The 19,927-nt window shown below is 44.9% G+C and overlaps 1 protein-coding gene across 3 annotated transcripts in view; it reads left to right on the top strand.

Moving 5' to 3' along the window:
- The window catches only part of ZNF564 (zinc finger protein 564), a 28,364-nt gene extending 8,531 nt beyond the window's left edge, over positions 1-19,833 (top strand). The window contains exons 2-7 of one of the 3 annotated variants that reach the window (XM_025369308.1): positions 16,507-16,633; positions 16,840-16,900; positions 17,290-17,777; positions 17,847-17,975; positions 18,060-18,370; positions 18,455-19,482. In XM_025369308.1, the coding sequence (XP_025225093.1) occupies positions 16,507-16,633; positions 16,840-16,900; positions 17,290-17,777; positions 17,847-17,975; positions 18,060-18,370; positions 18,455-18,760 (1,422 nt within the window). In that variant the 3' untranslated portion in view covers positions 18,761-19,482. Of the gene's footprint in view, positions 1-16,506; positions 16,634-16,839; positions 16,901-17,289 lie in introns of those variants that run through there. The other 2 variants (XM_025369307.1, XM_025369309.1) reach the window with 2 other exon arrangements.
- Positions 19,834-19,927: the final 94 nt, after the last annotated feature.

Here is a 19,927-nt window from a genome sequence, read left to right as displayed (position 1 = left end):
TCCGCCTCTTGGGTTCAAGCAATTCTCCTGCCTCAGCCTCCCGAGTAGCTGGAATTACAGGCACACCCCACCACGCCTGACTAATTTTTTGTATTTTTAGTAGAGACGGGATTTCACCATTTAGGCCAGGCTGGTCTTGAATTCCTGACCTTGGGTGATCTGCCCGCCTCAGCCTCCCAAAATGCTGGGATTACAGGCGTGAACCGCCGCGCCCAGCCCCTTCTTTTCTTTTAGAGGCAGAGTTTCCCTCTTGTTGCCCAGGCTGGAGTGTAATGGCATGATATTGGCTCACTGCAACCTCTGCCTCCAGGGGTTCAAGTGATTCTCCTGCCTCAGCCTCCCAAGTAACTGGGATTACAGGATGTGCTACCATGCCCTGCTAATTTTGTATTTTTAGTAGCGACAGGGTTTCACTATGTTGGTCAGGCTGGTGTCGAACTCCTGACCTCAGGTGATTCACCCACCTTGGCCTCCCAAAGTGCTGGGATTACAGGTGGGAGCTGCTGCACCTGGCCCTTTTTTTTCTTTCTTTTCCTTCCTTTCTTTCCTTTTTTCTTTTATTTATTTATTTCTTCCTTTCCCTTTCTTTCCCTCCTTTCTTCCTTGAGATGGTCTCTGTCTGTCACCAGGCGTGATCTGCACTTTCGTGATCATGGCTCACTGTAGCCTACAACTCTTGGGTTCAAGCGATCCTCCTGCCTCAACCTCCTGAGTAGCTGGGACTACAGACATATGCCATCACACCCAGCTAATTTTTAATTTTTAGTAGAGTTGAGGTCTCATTATGTTGCCTAGGCTGATCTTGAACTCCTGGCTTCAAGTAATCCTACTACCTTGGCCTCCCAGAATGCTGGGATTCCATGTGTGTGCGCCTGGCCTAGAAGTAGTTCTTAAACCGTTTTTTTTTGTTTTTGTTTTTGTTTTTTGAGACAGAGTCTCACTCTGTTAACCAGGCTGGAATGTAGTGCCTTGATCTTCGCTCACTGCAACCTCTGCCTACCTGGTTCAAGCCATTCTTGTGCCTCAGCCTCCCAAGTAGCTGGGACTACAGGTGCCCACCACCATGCCTGGCTAATTTTTATATTTTTAGTAGAGACGGGATTTCACCGTGTTAGCCAGGCTGGTCTCAAACACCTGACCTCAGGTGATCTACCTGCCCTAGCCTCCCAAAGTGCTGGAATTACAGGCGTGAGCTACCGTGCCCGGCAAGAAATAGCATTTCTTAAGTTTAATAACATACCAAGCAAACCTGGTTGTGAATTTTATGGAATTTAATAAAGCACTGTATTTGGGAGAGCTCAAGCATAAATTATGATAATATTCAGCCTCTTTTCTAAGGATGTATGCCATTTCTCCATGTAGTGCTTCCTAATTTGATGTATCTTTTCTGTTTTTTTGAGACAGAGTCTCACCCTGTCCCCCAGGCTAGAGTCCAATGGCGCAATTTTGGCTCACTGCAACCTCCGCCTCCTGGGTTCAAGCAATTCTCCTGCCTTAGCCTCCCAAGTAGCTGGGATTACAGGTGCATTCTATCACGCTAAGCTAATTTTTTTTGTATTTTTAACGGACACAGGCTTTTGCCATGTTGGCGAGGCTGGTCTCGAACTCCTGACCTCAGGTAATCCGCCCATCTCAACCTCCCAAAGTGCTGGGATTACAGGCGTGAACCACTGTGCCCAGCTATTTTTGTTTTTTTGAGGCAGGGTCTCACCCCCGTCACCCAGGGTGGAGTGCAGTGGTGCAATTGTGGCTCACTGCAGCCTAGACTTCCTGGGCTCACGTGATCCTCCTACCTCGAGCCTCTTCAGTAGCTGAAACTACAGGTGCACACCACCATGCCAAGCTAATTTTTGTGTTTATTTTTTTTGTAGAGACAGGGTTTTGCCACATTGCCGAGGCTGGGGCTGTGCTATTTTCCTTCCTTCCTTCCTTCCTTCCTTCCTTCCTTCCTTCCTTCCTTCCTCCCTCCCTCCCTCCCTCCCTCCCTCCGTCTCTGTTGCCCAGGCTGGAGTGTGGTGGCATGATCTCTGCTCACTGCAACCTCCACTCCTGAGTTCAAGCGATTCTCCTACCTCAGCCTCTCAAGTAGCTGGGACTACAGGTGCCCGCCCCCAGACCTGGTTGACATTTTAAAAAATTTTATTTATTTATTTATTTATTTTGAGACAGAGTCTCACTCTGTCACCTAGGCTGCAGTGCAGTGGCGTGATCTCGGCTCACTGCAAGCTCCCCCTCCTGAGTTCACGCCAGTCTTCTGCCTCAGCCTCCGAAGTAGCTGGAACTACAGGTGCCTGCCGCCACGCCTAGCTAATTTTTTTGTAGGGGTTTCACTGTGTTAGCCAGGTTGGTTGCAATCTCCTGACCTCGTGATCCACCCGCCTCGGCCTCCCAAATTGCTGGGATTACAGGAGTGAGCCACCGCACCTGGCCGATTTTTGTATTTTTAATAGAGACGGGGTTTCACCATGTTGGCCAGACTGGTCTCGAGCTCCTGATGTCAATTGATCTGCCCGCCTCGGCCTCCCAAAGTGTTGGGATTACAGGTGTGAGCCACCACACAGGCCCTATGCTATCTTTTAAATGTTTACTTCAGTGGCTTGATGCTCACAATTCGGAGTACACTGAGATTTATTTGTGTTTTGAGTTTCCATTGTGGAAACTTACTAAACATCTTGCATTTGAGGAAACTACATAAAACAGTTGCACAGTCAGCTGAAACATTGTAAAGGGGGCCCGGCTCGTGCCTGTAATACCAGCACTTTGGGAGGTTAAGGCAGGCGGATCACAAGGTCAGGAGATCGAGACCATCCTGGCTAACACAGTGAAACCCCACCCGTCTCTACTAAAAATACAAAAAAATTAGTGAGGCGTGGTGGCGGCCGCCTGTAATCAGAGCTACTCGGGAGGCTGAGGCAAGAGAATGGCATGAACCCAGGAGGTGGAGCTTGCAGTGAGCCAAGATCGGGCCACTGCACTCCAACCTGGGTGACAGAGCAAGACTGCATCTCAAAAAAAAGAAAAAAAAAAATTACAAAGGGAATGTCAATCTAATGACAGCCAGGCCACTAGTTTGAAGTCTTCTCATCACGTGCCCCACTTGAAATGATTCCTAGAAGCCAAATCATCCAGTCTCTTTCCAGATGGGACCAGTGTTAAGGATTATAATTTCCTTGCTTTTCTTAACCTGTGTATTTAACCTTACTTATGTCAATATATTTTATTTTAAGCCAGTCAATTATGTATTTTATTTTCGAATGAATCTTATTCAAGTGCTGTTATATTGTTATATTGTATGTACTATGGAATGTCAGGTTTGTTTCGTTTCGTTTGTTTTTTTTTTTTTGAGACAGATTCTCGCTCTATCTTCCAGGCTGGAGTGCAGGCTGGAGTGCAGTGGCGCGATCTTGGCTCACTGCAACCTTTGCCTCCCAGGTTCAAGAGATTCTCCTGCCTCAGCCTCCCAAGTAGCTGGCACTACAGGTGTGTGCCACCTTGCCTGGCTCTTTTTTTTTTTTTGTATTCGTAGTAGAGATGGGGTTTCTTTTCTTTTCTTTTTTTTTTTTTTTTTTGAGATGGAGTCTCGCGCTGTGTCACCCAGGCTGGAGTGCAGTGGCGCGATCTCGGCTCACTGCAAGCTCCGCCTCCCAGGTTCAGGCCATTCTCCTGCCTCAGCCTCCGAGTAGCTGGGACTACAGGCGCCCGCCACCACGCCCGGCTAGTTTTTTGTATTTTTAGTAGAGACGGGGTTTCACCATGTTAGCCAGGATGGTCTCGATCTCCTGACCTCGTGATCCGCCCGCCTCGGCCTCCCAAAGTGCTGGGATTACAGGCTTGAGCCACCGCGCCCGGCCTTCTTTTTTTTTTTTTTGAGATGGAATCTTGCACTGTCACCCAGACTGGAGTGCAGTGGCGCAGTCTCGGCTCACTGCAAGCTCCGCCTTCTGGGTTCATGCCATTCTCCTGCCTCAGCCTTCCAAGTAGCTGGGACTACAGGCATGTGCCACCTTGCCCAGCTTTTTTTTTTTTTTTTTTTTTTTGTATTTTTAGTAGAGATGGGTTTCTTTTTTTGATTGTTTTTTCTTTTTGAGACGGAGTCTCGCTCTGTCGCCCAGGCTGGAGTGCAGTGGCCGGATCTCAGCTCACTGCAAGCTCCGTCTCCCGGGTTTACGCCATTCTCCTGCCTCAGCCTCCCGAGTAGCTGGGACTACAGGCACCCGCCACGTCGCCCGGCTACTTTTTTGTATTTTTTTTAGTAGAGATGGGGTTTCACTGTTAGCCAAGATGGTCTTGATCTCCTGACCTTGTGATCCGCCCATCTTGGCCTCCCAAAGTGCTGGGATTACAGGCTTGAGCCACCGCGCCCAGCCTGATTGTTTTTTTTGAGATGGAATCTCCTACTGTCACCCAGGCTGGAGTGCAGTGGTGCGATCTCAGCTCACTGCAAGCTCTGCCTCCCGGGTTCACACCATTCTCCTGCCTCAGCCTCTCGATTAGCTGGGACTACAGGCACCCGCCACGACGCCCGGCTATTTTAAAAAATATTTTTAGTAGAGACGGGGTTTCACCGTGTTAGCCAGGATGGTCTTGATCTCCTGACCTTGTGATCTACCCGCCTCGGTCTCCCAAAGTGCTGGGATTACAAGCGTGAGCCACTGTGCCCAGCCAGCTTTCTGTTTTACACAATCGTGAATCTTCCCTGAAATGTTAATTTATTTGCTTTTTTAGTTCATAGTTTACAGAAAAATTTAGGAGCTATTACAGAGTCCCTTCTCCTTACTTCCCCTGTTTTTTTTTGTTTTTGTTTTTGTTTTTTTGTTTTTTTTAAACAGAGTCTCGCTCTGTCACCCAGGCTGGAGTGTGGTATTGCGATCTCGGCTCACTGCAATGTCTGCCTCCTGGATTCAAGGGATTCTCCTGCCTCAGCCTCCAGCGTAGCTGGGATTACAGGCGCCACCACATCCAGCTAATTTTTTTTTTTTTTTGTATTTTTTTAGTAGAGACGGGGTTTTGCCACATTGACCAGGCTGACCTCCTGACCTCAGGTGATCCAACTGCCTCAACCTCCCAAAGTGCTGGGATTACAGGCGTGAGCCACCATACCTGGCCTACCTCCCGTATTTTTTAACATACTGCCTTAGTGTGGTGTATTAGTTGTGATTATGAACCAGCATTACATCTCATGATGATAAAAATTGATGAACCAACAACATTATTATTAACTAAAGTTAATACTTTTTTATTTTTTTTAGAGACAGGGTCTTGCTCTGTTGCCCAGGCTGGAGTGTAGTGGCACAATCATAGCTCACTGTAGCCTTGCTCCCTTGTACTCAAGCATCCTTCTGTGTCAGCCTCCCAAGTAGCTGGGATTACAGGCTTGTGCCACCATACCTGACTAGTTAATTTTTTTTTTTTTGAGACAGTGTCTTGCTCTGTTGCCCAATGCAGTGGTGCAGCCTCGGCTCACTGCAACCTCCACCTCCTGGGTTTAAGCAATTCTCTGCCTCAGCCTCCCAAGTAGCTGGGATTGCAGGCATCTACCACCATGCCTGGCCAGTTATTTGTGTTTTTAGTAGAGACAGGGTTTCACCATCTTGGCCAGGCTGGTGTTTAACTCCTGACCTCGTGATCCACCCGCCTTGGCCTCCTGAGGTGCTGGAATTACAGGCGTCAGCCACTGTGCCTGGCCAAATTTTTTTTTTTTTATAGAGACAGGATTTCACTATATTGCCCAGGCTGGCCTTGAATTCCTGGGCATTAAGCAGTCCTCCTGTCTTTGCCTTGTAAAGTGTTAGGATTACAGGTGTGAGCCAGTGCACCCAGCTAATATTATTTTATATTTTACTTTATATTTATGTATTAACAGTGTAAATGTATAGTCATATGTTAAATGTGTATTATACAGTAATTTTATATTTTAACTTAGGATTTTTTAAATTCTTTTTTTTTTTTTTTTTTTGAGACGGAGTCTCGCCTAGCTCTGTCGCCCAGGCTGGAGTGCAGTGGCGCGATCTCAGCTCACTACAAGCTCCACCTCCTGGGTTCACGCCATTCTTCTGCCTCAGCCCCCTGAGTAGCTGGGACTACAGGCGCCTGCCACCACGCCCGGCTAATTTTTTTGTATTTTTAGTAGAAACGGGGTTTCACTGTGTTAGCCAGGATGTTCTCAATCACCTGTCCTCGTGATCCACCCGCCTCGGCCTCCCAAAGTGCTGGGATTACAGGTGTGAGCCACCACCCCCGGCCTTTTTATTCTATTTTTAAAAATCTGTTGAGACTTAGTTAACTTTCAGCACTACTATTCAACATAGTACTGGATGTTCTAGTCAGAGTAATTAGACAAGAAAAAGAAAAGATATCAAAATTAGACAGGAAGAAGGAAGTTTTTTCCTCTTCGTAGATTATACGATCTTACATGTAGAACATCGAAGAAATTTCCCCCACCCCGCACACACACTTAGAAGTAGTAAATGGGCCAGGTGTGGTGGTTCACGCCTGTAATCCCAGCACTGTGGGAGGCTGAGGTGGGCGGATCACGAGGTCAGGAGTTCGAGACCAGCTGGCCAACACAGTGAAACCCCATCTCTACTAAAAAAAAAAAATACAAAAATTAGCTGGGCTCTGATGGTACATGCCTGTAATCAGGAGGCTAAGGCAAGAGAATTGCTTGACTCCAGGAGGTGGAGGTTGCAGTGAGCTGAGACCGCACCACTGTACTCCAGCCTGGGCGACAGAGCAAGACTCAGTCTCAAAAAAAAAAAGGAAGTAATAAATGAATTAAGCTGATTGGTAGGATATAAATGGAATCTGTAAAAATCTGTTATTTCTATACATTGTCACTGAACAACCCAAAATGGAAATTAAGAAAACATTTTCTGTTTTTTTTTAAGACGGAGTTTCATTATTGTTGCCCAGGCTGGAGTGCAGTGGTGAAATCTCGGATCACCGCAACCTCCATCTCCCAGGTTCAAGTGATTCTGCTGCCTCAGTCTCCTGAGTAATTGGGATTACAGGCATGTACCACCATGCCTGGCTAATTTTGTATTTTCAGTAGAGATGGGGTTTCTCCTTGTTGGTCAGGCTGCTCTCCTTGAAGGTCTTGAACTCCCAACCTCAGGTGATCTGCCTGCCTCAGCCTCCCAAAGTGCTGGGATTACAGGCGTGAGCCACCGCGCCTGGCCTAGAAAACATTTCTTCCGTATACTTTAAATCATCTTTAGCTCACTTATAATTCCTAATACACCATAAATTTTAGGTAAATAGTTGTTATATTGTGTTGTTTAGGGAATAATGACAAGAAGAAAAAGTCCATACATGTTCAGTATGTACCTAACCATCATAGACCTAACTACGTAGTACTTGATCAGAGGGTGGTTGAATCTGAGGATGCAGAAACTCCAAGTATGGAGGGCTGACTGTAATACATCATTGGATGATAGATAAACAAAACATGTGATATCCATACAGTGGAATATAATTCTACCATAAATACAAAGTGGGGATGCATGCTACAGCACGGATGTGACTCAAGAAACCTATAATGAAACTAGTCACAAATACTAGATGACATGATTCTGATTGTATGAAAGTCCATAATAGGAAAATCTACAGAGACCGAAAGATTGCTGGTTATCAAGGGCTGGGGATTGGCGGAGGAAGATGGGAAGGTAGGAGATTGACAGGTAAAAGGTACATGGGCTTATGTTTGCTGTGATGAAAATTGTGATCATGATTGCATGTATCTCTGAATATACCAAAAACCATCTATTAAAAGTATTAGGAGTTTCCAGGTTCATTCCAGATCTGTATAATCTGTTACTGTTTTTCTTGTATTTACCAATGAGAATAAGACTTCAGGGCTGGATGCGATGGCTCACGCCTGTAATCCACCACTGTGGGAAGCCAAGGCAGGAGGATCGCTTGAGCCCAGGTGGTCGAGACCAGCCTGGGCAACATGGCAAGACCCCGTCTCTACAAAACAAACAAGTAAATAAATAAGTGGGCCTTGTGGCTTGTGCCGGTAGTCCCAGCTACTCCAGAGGCTGAGGCGGGAGGATCCACTTGAACCTAGGTGCTCCAGGCTGCAGTGAGCTATTGCACCACTGTACAATCCTAGCTTAGTCAGTGTTGCCTGGGCGACAGAGCTAGACCCTGTCTCTTAAAAAAAAAAAAAAAGGCAGTTGCCTTAAAGATATCATGCTCTCACACATTTCAAAGTTCTCCAGGGACACGTGCAAAGACTGATTGGAAAGAAATACCCTTCTGGTATAAAGTGTACGCTTGACAGTTTTAATTTTAGATGACTTCCTGCCAGCAAATTCTGGTCTACTGTAGTCCTCTTGGTCCAGCCACCCCCAAATAATTTTGATCATTTTTTGTGCATCCTATCACTGTTTACATAAAAACAAGTGACTGGGAATGTATATTTTTATTTCCTGCCTTTGTTATAGTAATGAATAGTCAGACTCCAGTGTTGAATGCTTGTCTGCTGAGAGCTAAAACCTCACCCTCCCCTTCTACCCTTGTGCCCACACCTGGACCAGCTTTCAAGGAAGCCTGGGGTTCTGTCTTCTGGTGTCTGTCCATGGAACTGTCATCCAGCCCCAACCCCAACACAGTAAATACCCAGGCCAGGCAGCCTCCCCTGTTCTCAAACCATTTCACACCTGCTTGATGGGCCTGCCCTACTCTCCCCAGACACCTCAATCACATGAGAGTAATAAGCCTTTTTATGCCCTCTCAGCCTGTGTGAGACACTCCGTCATCAGTGTCAACGTCAGAACCACATCTCTGCAGTCGGTGCTGTGAAGATGTCTGGACATTGACCACCACACGGAGGGGTCTGTCTCCACTGGCTCCTCTGCTCTGCTGCCTGAAAACACTGGGCACGCGCTTTGAGCTGCTGCTTCTTAGGGAACTCCTGCTTCAAACTGTCCTGCTCTGTTTTTATTGTATTGTTGAGATCCAGCAAGTCTGGGTCTGTAATCAGCCCGAGTTGGCAGTTTGATAACTCCTTGACATTTAGGAAGGGAATATAGGATTGGGGCCTTCCTTAAGGTGGTTGTAGATTGCGTGTCTTGGTCCGGACCCGTGTCTTTTAGGACGAAGCTGTGAGTGCTGCTGTATTCTGGTCTCCTCTACAGGGTGCTGACTCTTATCTGAAAGAACAGTTATTATTTTAATTAAAAAATTTTTTTGGTAACCAGGCCTCACTCTGTTGCTCAGGCTGGAGTGCGGTGGCACCATCATAGCCCACTGTAACCTGAAACTTGCGGGCTCATGCAGTCCTCCTGCCTTGGCCTCCCAAAGTGCAGGGATTATAGGTGTGAACCACTACACACGGCAGAAGAGTCACTTGAAAAGAAGAGAAAGAAGAGAAGGGGAAAGGCAGCCATTACGTAGTAGGCTGAGTCCATACTATAGTATCAGAGGGCATTGGGCGCGATGGCTCAAGCCTGTAATCCTTGCACTTTGGGAGGCTGAGGCGGGCGGATCATGAGGTCAGGAGATTGAGACCATCCTGGCTAACACGGTGAAACCTCATCTCTACTAAAAATACAAAAATTAGCTGGGTGTGGTGGCGGGCATCTGTAGTCCCAGCTACTTGGGAGGCTGAGGCAGGAGGATGGCGTGAACCTGGGAGGCAGAGCTTATAGTGAGCCGAGATTGCGCCACTGCACTCTAGCCTGGGTGACAGAGCAAGACTCCGTCTCAAAACAAAGTAATAATGTCAGAGGGCTGCCAGGACCCTTAAGTGCTGCTGCTGCCACTGCCTGTGTCTCTGTCACCACAAGGATCCTTACTCTTGGTGTTATAGGGGACAACATCCAGATATACCCCTGTGGCACAGGAAAGGGAGTAGTTCAAACCCAAGTTAACCCTGGAGTCCTTTAAACTTTGTAAAACCATCGCTGCCTTGGAGGAGGTCCATGACCCTGAGGATACAGATGTAAGGCTCGGTGCGGGGGGAAAACAAATACTAGGGTAGACAGGACAGCTCCTTTCGCCATCCCTGATGTATATCTAGAGACAAACAAAACCAACAACCAAAGAGGGAAGCAAAGGGAAAAATGAGTATTGAAACAGAGGTTCACAATTTTACCCAATTGGAAATCCAAATACACTAAAAATATTTACACAGCTAAAAAGATAAAAGGGGACTACATGGGACTTGTGCCTCCCTCCCTCAGCAGGGTAGGTTCTTTTTTTTTTTTTTTGAGAAAACTCTGTACCTGGCCGGGCGCGGTGGCTCAAGCCTGTAATCCCAGCACTTTGGGAGGCCGAGACGGGCGGATCACGAGGTCAGGAGATCGAGACCATCCTGGCTAACACAGTGAAACCCCGTCTCTACTAAAAAATACAAAAAACTAGCCGGGCGAGGTGGCGGGCGCCTGTAGTCCCAGCTACTCGGGAGGCTGAGGCAGGAGAATGGCGGGAACCCGGGAGGCGGAGCTTGCAGTGAGCTGAGATCCGGCCACTGCACTCCAGCCTGGGCGACAGAGCGAGACTCCGTCTCAAAAAAAAAAAAAGAAAACTCTGTACCTAGGTTGGAGTGCAGTGGCGCGATCTTGGCTCTCTCCACAACCTCCCATCTCCCGGGTTCAAGCAGTCCTCCTGCCTCAGCCCCCCGAGTAGCTGGGATTACAGCCACCTGCCACCATGCCTGGCTAATTTTTGTATTTTCAGTAGAGACGGGGTGTCACCATGTTGGCCAGGCTGGTCTCGAACTCCTGACCTCAAGTGATCCACCTGCCTTGGCTTCCCAAAGTGCTGGGATTACAGGGGTGAACCATCACACCCGGCCCACAAGGTAGGTTCTGAATTAATACCTGCTGTAATGTGCTCATTAATCTTTCAAGCTGTTAATCAACATAAAGTGCAAATTACACTTATACCTGGTGATCCCACTAAATTTAAGCAAGGTAAACCCTGTAATCTGAGTAATGAATATAAAATAGAGGATAAACAGATATGCCTTGTCTTAACCATTGGAGTTATTGCCTTGTTTCAATTAACCATGGTCAAAGTACCCATTGTCCTAAGATACCCTGTACTGAGCTGGGTTACTCTAAAATGATAAAAAATAAATCAAGTCTTTGACTGTTACAAAGTGGCTTGGCAAGATAGAATTTCGTGGACCTTTATCCCCAGTTAAACAAGTTACTGTGGCCCAGTATAAATTAGATGATTGAAAATAATTATTAGAGTCATTGAGTGAACAGCAGTGGGGAGTTTGCATGGATGACATTACCACACGCGTACCCGAGGGAGCCAGTGGAGAGTTGCTGCTTTTCATCACTTAACTGGGAAGTCTGTGATATACAGATCCAAGGGTTAGCCTGCTTGACCAAACATGAGGCAGTCATCTTAACACTGGCCAAAAATGGGTTCCATCTGCTCTAAGGTTTACAGACTGTAGCGGTTGTGTAAGACTTTCCTGTTTATGGTAAGATACCTTTGAGTGTCTCCAATGTCAGATACCTAAAATAGAAATCAAGGTAATACATGTCTTTTTTTTTTTTTTTTGAGACAGAGTTTTGCTCTTGTTGCCCAGGCTGGAGTGCAATGGCGTGATCTCAGCTCACCACAACCTCTGCCTCCTGGGTTCAAGCTATTCTCCTGCCTCAGCCTCCCAAATAGCTGGGATTATAGGCATGTGCTGCCATGCCCAGCTAATTTTATATTTTTAGTAGAGACAGGGTTTCATCATGTTGGTCAGGCTGGTCTCGAACTCCTGACGTCAGGTGATCCACCCGCCTCAGCCTCCCAAAGTGTTGGGATTACAGGCGTGAGCCACTGCGCCCGGCCAATAAATGTCTTATATGAAGTCCACAATACAAGGGTACTCATCTATGTCCGAGTTCCAGACAGCACTGATGGTAACCAAGGCCCTAGTTTAACTTCTCAGAATATACAGTGCTGGGCTCCTAAACAAGGCATTGGATGGAACTTTCTCTTCTCTTCCCAATCTCCTGCTGAAGACCTCATTCATCACCATAACGGCTTACTGAAATAAGTTCAAGTCAGTTGCATGAGTTATGATATGGGCCAGGCGTTGTGCAAACACACACTACGGGTTGTCAGGTCTTCTTGGTATGTTGAGTCCTTTATCATTATGTGATGCTCACTTATATCTCTTTATTTTTATTTATTTTAAAATTTTAATTTAATTTTTTTTAGAGACAGAGTCTCACTCTGTCACCCAGGCTGGAGTGCAGTGGTGTGATCATATAGCTCTTTGCAGCCTTGAACTCCTGGGCTCCAGCAATCCTCCTCCCTCAGCTTCCCAAGTAGCTGATTACACATGTGATACCACAACTGGTTAATTTAAAAAAATTTTTTTAAAAATGTTTTTGTATAGATGAAGGTGTCGCTGTTTCCCAAGCTGGAGTGCAGTGTCTGTTCACAATAAATTATAGTGCATTATATCCTTGAACTGCTGGGCTCAGGCAATCCTCCATCTCAGCCTTCTAAGTGGCTGGGACCATAGGCATGCCCCACTGCACTTGGCTTATCTCTGTGTTTTTTCCTTTCTCTGAAGTGTACTTTGTGATACTAAGATAGCTATGTCATGTTTCTTTTAATTAATGTTAGCATTTTATATGTTTCTCTATCCCTTTACTTTTAATACATGTCTCTTTGTATTTAAAGTGGTTTCCTTTTAGCCAACATACTGTTTTTAAAATCCACTATAACAGTATCTGTCTTCTAATTATATTTGGACCATTGACATTCAAAGTGGTTATCAGTAGTTGTATTAATATCTACCATATTTTTTACTTTTTTCTATTAGTTGCCCTTGCCTTTTTTTTTTTTTTTTTGGTCTTGTCTCTGACCTTCCTTCTTGGGCTTTAATTGAGCATTTTACCTGGAGGTGACATATTCTGTAATCATATGATTTGTTAGTGAGCCTTTGGTCCTGGCTGGGGTTGTGGCCTTCTGTGGTATTGTAAAATATGTGGTCTTTTCTCCCTAGTGCCTACCATGGCTCTCCTATGTTCTTTTCTTTTTTTTTTTTTGAGACAGAGTCTTGCTCTGTCACCCAGGCTGGAGTGCAGTAGCATGATCTCGGCTCCCTGCACCTTCCGCTTCCTGAGTTCAAGTGATTCTCCTGCCTCAGCCTCCCAGGTAGCTGGGGTAACAGATACTCATTACCATGCCTGGCTAATTTTTGTATTTTTAGTAGAGACGAGGTTTTACCATGTTTCCCAGGCCAGACTCAAACTCCTGACTCAAATGATCCTGACTCAAGTGAACTCAAGTGATCTTCCCGCCTCAGCCTCCCAAAGTGTTGGGATTACAGGCATGAGCCACTGTGCCAGGCCAGTATTCAGAATTCTTGTTAAAGGTTAGGGAAGCTGTCCGGGCACGGTGGCTCAAGCCTGTAATCCCAGCACTTTCGGAGGCCAAGACGGGCGGATCACGAGGTCAGGAGATCGAGACCATCCTGGCTAACACGGTGAAACCCCGTCTCTACTAAAAAATACAAAAAACTAGCTGGGTGAGGTGGCGGGCGCCTCTAGTCCCAGCTACACGGGAAGCTGAGGCAGGAGAATGGCGGAAACCTGGGAGGCGGAGCTTGTAGTGAGCTGAGATCTGGCCACTGCACTCCAGCCCGGGCAACAGAGCAAGACTCCGTCTCAAAAAAAAAAAAAGGGTTAGGGAAGCTATCATGTTGTTGTTCAGAAGACTTTGACCATTGTCAGATATTCATTATTCTTGCTACATTTAGAGAAGGACTTTTTGTTGACTTTTTCAACAGTCTTTAGGGGATTTATAGAATTTAAAAAATATTTTGTAAGAGGTTATCTTGAGGACGTTTCATTCTTTCTGAGAACCCATCTTTCCAGTCAGGTATGGTGGATCAAACCTGTAATCCAGAACTTTGGGAGGCTGAGGCAGGAATCTGAGATCAGCTTGAGCAACAAAGTAAGACCCCATCTTTACAAAAAATTTAAAAATTAGCTAGGCGTTGTGTCTTGTGACTATAGTTCTAGCTACTTGGGAGGCTCGGGAGAGAGGATCACATGAGCCCAGGAGATGAAGGCTTCAGTGAGCTATGATCATGCCACTGCACTCCAGTGTGGATGACAGAGCAAGTTCCCATTTCTAAGAAAACCAAAAGAACCCATCTTTCTCCTTATTTTATTTTGCCTTGACATTACACAATGTAATATCACACAGTGACTGGTCAGGAATCATTTCCTCTTGAAATTTGAGAAAGAGGATTTTATGTTCTTTTGGAGAAAAGCACTGCTGATCCCTTCATGTGTTTTATAATCATGGTCAAATTCGCCATCAAACCATCTGGACTTGAATGAAATCCCTCAGAAATTGCAACTCTTAACCTGTTCCTCAAGGTTAGCAAGGCATAGGGTACCTTGTTATATATCTGCCAGAAAAAACTATTCTGGCATTTTGTTTTCTTAGTATGTGTGCATATATAAGGTAAAAATAGGTGGGAAACTGCCCTTGACGTTCATGACTATGGGGATTTTGTTGGGTGAGGGGGTGCTGCCTAAGTTGCCATACCTTCTTCCCCATACCTGAGTCGTATCATCCCAATAGCTTCCTAGCCTAGTGAAATGGGATAGAGTCAAAGGAATCAGTAAGTCTATAACAAATATTATACATGCAGGTTAAAATGAATACTTTTACAGAGGAATATTTTCATTCAGCCAACTTGATCTGTTATGTCTGATGGCTTGGAATCCTTCAGGAAAGTATGGTCAGCTGGATTTTGTCAGAAGGTGGATTTCTATGGGCCTTCTGGCCTCTCTTGTTTGATGAAGGGAACAGAAGAAAATTGTTCCACTTCTTCAGTGTGTATGTATTTATTCATGGGAACCTTTTTCAGATTTTATCCTGTGTTTCTTTTTCTTTTTCTTTTTTTTTTTTAGACAGAGTTTTGCTCTTGTCACCCAGACTGGAGTGCAGTTGTGGCTCACTGCAACCTCCACCTCCTGGGCTCAAGCGATTCTCCTTCCTCAGCCTCCCAAGTTGCTGGTATTACAGGCGCCCACCACCATGCCTGGGGGATTTTTTGTATTTTTAGTAGAGACAGGGTTTTACCATGTTAGGTTGCTGGTTTCAAACTCCTGATCTCAGGCAATCCACCTGCCTCTGCCTCCTAAAGTGCTGGGATTACAGGCATGAGCCACTGCGCCTGGCCTACCCCGTGTTTCATGGAATGCTGATTGGTGTGAGACATGAAAGGAAATGGAAGTTTTTCCCAGAAGGAATGATGATCTTAAAATTTTTTTTGAGACAGAGTCTCTCTCTGTCCTCCAGGCTGGAGTGCAATGGCACAATTTCGGCTCACTGCAACCTCTGTCTCCCGGGTTCATGCTATTCTCCTGCCTCAGCCCCCGAGTAGCTGGGATTACAGGCGTGCGCCACCACGCCTGGCTAATTTTTTTGTATTTTTAGTAGAGATGGGGTTTCACCATGTTGGTCAGGCTGGCCTCAAACTCCTGACCTCGTGATCTGCTTGCTTGGGCCTCCCAAAGTACTGGGAATACAGGCGTGAGCCACCGGGCCCAGCCAAAATTTATTTTCTTTGTATAGCATTTTATTTGTTTCTCCAAGGTGAACTGGATCCTACCATTAGAGACCAATAAAACTTGTAGTGACGGCCGGGCGCGGTGGCTCAAGCCTGTAATCCCAGCACTTTGGGAGGCCGAGACGGGCGGATCACGAGGTCAGGAGATCGAGACCATCCTGGCTAACACGGTGAAACCCCGTCTCTACTAAAAATACAAGAAAATTAGCCGGGCGAGGTGGTGGGCGCCTGTAGTCCCAGCTACTTGGGAGGCTGAGGCAGGAGAATGGCGTGAACCCGGGGGGGCGGAGCTTGCAGTGAGCCGAGATCGCGCCACTGCACTCCAGCCTGGGGCACAGAGCAAGACTCCGTCTCAAAAAAAAAAAAAAAAAAAAAAAAAAAAAAAACTTGTAGTGACTACAGTAAAAATGTAGAGATCAGTTGCATATTTTCATGGGGTAATTAAATTTATGAGAAAGTGAATGTAGACAGAATTCTGACAACCATATTTATTTATCATAAAATAAATGTTTGGAGACCGCCACATCATTTGTCAACTTGTTTTTTTTGTTTTTGTTTTTGTTTTTTTGTTTTTTGTTTGAGATGGGGTCTCTCTCTGTCACCCAGGCTGAAGTGCAGTGACGTGATCTCGGTTCACTGCAACCTCCGCCTCCCTCGTTTAAGCAATTCCCCTGCCTCAGCCTCCTGAGTAGCTGGGATTACAGGTATACGCCACCATGCCTAGCTAATTAAGTGTATTTTTAGTAGAGATGGGGTTTCACCATGTTGACCAGGCTGGCCTCAAGCTCCTGACCTCAGGTGATCTGCTTGCCTTGGCCTCCCAAAGTGCTGGGATTGCAGGCATGAGCCACCGCACCTAGCCGTTTGTGAACTTTTATGAATTGGGTTTACATCCCTGTACTGTCATCTCATTCTTTCTCCTGCGTTGCATATTTGGGATGTTTTAGGACTCAGTGGCCTCCGAGGATGTGGCTGTGAACTTCACACTTGAGGAGTGGGCTTTGCTGGATCCTTCCCAGAAGAAACTCTACAGAGATGTGATGCGGGAAACCTTTAGAAACCTGGCCTGTGTAGGTAAGGATGACATCATTCCTTCTCTTAGTCAATTAGAGAAGAAGTATTTCTTGCTCTTTAACGCTGTTTCATGATGTCAGATGTGGAAAAGGAAATACTTGGGTGAATAAATCAGGGTTGTTTGCACCTGATCATGAACTTAGAATCTAGTCAGTTTTCTGTAATGTCTATCTGTTCATAAGGATTTTTTTCTGACTATATTTTAGGAAAAAAATGGGAAGACCAGAGCATTGAAGATTGGTACAAAAATCAGGGGAGAATTTTAAGGTAATTTGCACTGACAAGAGAAAGCAATGTCCCCTTCTTAGTATGTCATGAAATTTTAAAAATAAGGAAACAAACCAGTAAGCCCAGCTTCAAATTTATTTATTCCTACAACTTTTTCACCAGAAAAAGAAAAAGTGTGACATAGATGTTTAGTGTTGCAAAATCATTCACTTGGAAATAGTATTAAGAAACTGTATATATGAATATCACTTTTTTGATAATAGTCACTGTCGAGCCCTCTTGCAGAGCATTCCATCTCTTCACTTTCAAACAATTCATACAGGCCTGAAAACCTACCCTTTCCCCGATTATGGTAAAAATGTAAGTCGAAAAACTATTAATAAATATAAAGTCACAAGCCATTAAAGCATGCTTTCTGTTTTTTCCAGCAATCATACGGAAGAGGGACTCAGTGAAAGTAAAGAATATGATCAATGTGGAGAAGCCTTCAGTCAGATTCTCAATCTTAATCTGAACAAGAAAATTCCTACTATAGTAAGACCATGTGAATGTAGTTTGTGTGGGAAAGTCTTCATGCATCATTCATCCCTTAGTAGACACATCAGATCTCACCTTGGACACAAACCTTATGACTATCAGGAATATGGAGAGAAACCATACAAATGTAAGCAGTGTGGGAAAGCCTTCAGTTCTTGTCAATCCTTTCGAAGACATGAAAGAACTCACACTGGTGAGAAACCCTATGCATGTCCGGAATGCGGGAAAGCCTTCATTTCTCTCCCAAGTGTTCGAAGGCACATGATTAAGCACACTGGAGATGGACCATATAAATGTCAGGAATGTGGGAAAGCCTTTGACCGCCCCAGTTTATTTCAAATACATGAAAGAACACACACTGGAGAGAAACCCTATGAATGTCAGGAATGTGCAAAAGCTTTCATTTCTCTCCCAAGTTTTCAAAGACATATGATTAGGCACACTGGAGATGGACCTTATAAATGTCAGGAATGTGGAAAAGCCTTTGACCGCCCCAGTTTATTTCGAATACATGAAAGAACTCATACTGGAGAGAAACCCCATGAATGTAAACAGTGTGGGAAGGCCTTCATTTCTTTCACAAATTTTCAAAGTCATATGATTAGGCACACTGGGGATGGACCTTATAAATGTAAAGTATGTGGGAGAGCCTTTATTTTTCCCAGTTACGTTCGAAAGCATGAAAGAACTCATACTGGGGAGAAACCCTATGAATGTAATAAATGTGGTAAAACCTTCAGTTCTTCCAGTAATGTTCGAACACATGAAAGGACTCACACTGGAGAGAAGCCCTATGAATGTAAGGAATGCGGGAAAGCCTTCATTTCTCTCCCAAGCGTTCGAAGACACATGATAAAGCACACTGGAGATGGACCTTATAAATGTCAGGTATGCGGTAGAGCCTTTGACTGTCCCAGTTCATTTCAAATACATGAAAGAACTCACACTGGAGAGAAACCCTATGAATGTCAGGTATGTGGGAAAGCCTTCATTTCTCTTAAAAGGATTAGAAAACATATGATACTGCACACTGGAGATGGACCTTATAAATGTCAGGTATGTGGTAAAGCCTTTGACTGTCCTAGTTCTGTCCGAACACATGAAAGAACTCATACTGGAGAAAAACCCTATGAATGTAAAGAATGTGGGAAAGCCTTCAATTATGCCAGTTCCATTAGAATACATGAAAGAACTCATACTGGAGAAAAACCCTATGAATGTAAGCAGTGTGGGAAAACGTTCAGTTATTCCAGTTCCTTTCAAAGACATGAAAGAGCTCATAATGGAGATAAACCTTATGTAAGGAATGTGGGAAAGCTTTCATTTATCACAGAACCTTCGAATACCTGTGAAAATGCATAGTGGAGGACAGTTCTACAAGTATCTACATATCCAAAGAATATGGAAAGTCTTCAGTTTGCTTTCTGGGTTTCGGACTTGTTTGGGAGCTCACCCTTTTCTCCTGTTTCTCACTTTTGGAATAGGAATGTCTATCCTATGCCTGTCTCGTATTTTGGAAATACACAACTAGTTTGGTTTTCACAGGTTCAGAGCTGAAGAAGGATTTTGCCTCAGCATGAACTGAATCTCATCCATATCTGAGTTTTGTGATATTGAGATGACACTTTGGAGTTTGAGTTTAAACATTAGGCTTCATGCTGGAATTAACTGAGACACTTGAGGCCTTTAGGATGAGATGAATATATTTTACATGTGATGACATGGATTTTGGGGGCCGGAGGTGTAATGTTTTGGCTGAGAGTGTATGCCCCCTCGGATTAATATGTTGAAACCTTACCCCCACCCCCATCCCCGTATTGTGATGGTATTTGGAGGCCCTGTCTCTGGTGGTTTTTAGGACTGGAGGACATCATGAAGATGGAGGTCTCGTAATTGGGATTAGTTTCCTGATACGAGTCCCTAGAGAGCTAGCTTTGCCCTTCACCATGAGAGGGTGCAGTGAGAAGATAGCTATCTTTGAACCAGGAAGCAGGCCCTTACCAGACACGGGCTCTGCCAGTGCCTTGATATTGGACTTCCCAGCCTCCCAAACCGTGAGAAATAAATGTTTGTTGATGAATTAAGCTTTCCAATTTATGGTATTTTGTTTTAGCAACCCAAGCTAAGACACAATCCAATTTTAAAATGGAGGAAAGGGGAAAGGACTCGAATAGACATTTCTCCAAAGAAGATATCCAGATGGCCAATAAGCACGTAACAATGCTCAACATCATTGGTTGTTAGGGAAATACAAATCAAACTCAAGACATACATACCATCTCATTAGGATTAGTAGTATCAAAGATGGAAAACAATACTGACAAGGATGTGGAATGTTTGAGAACCTTGTGCACTATCACGGGGAATGTACAATGGTATAAGCCTGCTGAAAACAGTATGGCAGATCCCCAGATTAAAATGTAGAAATGACATATCAGCATTTCCATTTCTGGGAAAATAAAAAGATTGAAAGCAAAGTCTCAAATAGGTTTTGTGCACCTGTGTACATAGCATCATTCACAATAGGTA

This window comes from Theropithecus gelada, chromosome 19, assembly GCF_003255815.1.
Source record: "Theropithecus gelada isolate Dixy chromosome 19, Tgel_1.0, whole genome shotgun sequence".
Taxonomy (NCBI): Eukaryota; Metazoa; Chordata; class Mammalia; order Primates; family Cercopithecidae; genus Theropithecus; species Theropithecus gelada.
This window is presented reverse-complemented; position numbering and strand designations above follow the sequence as displayed.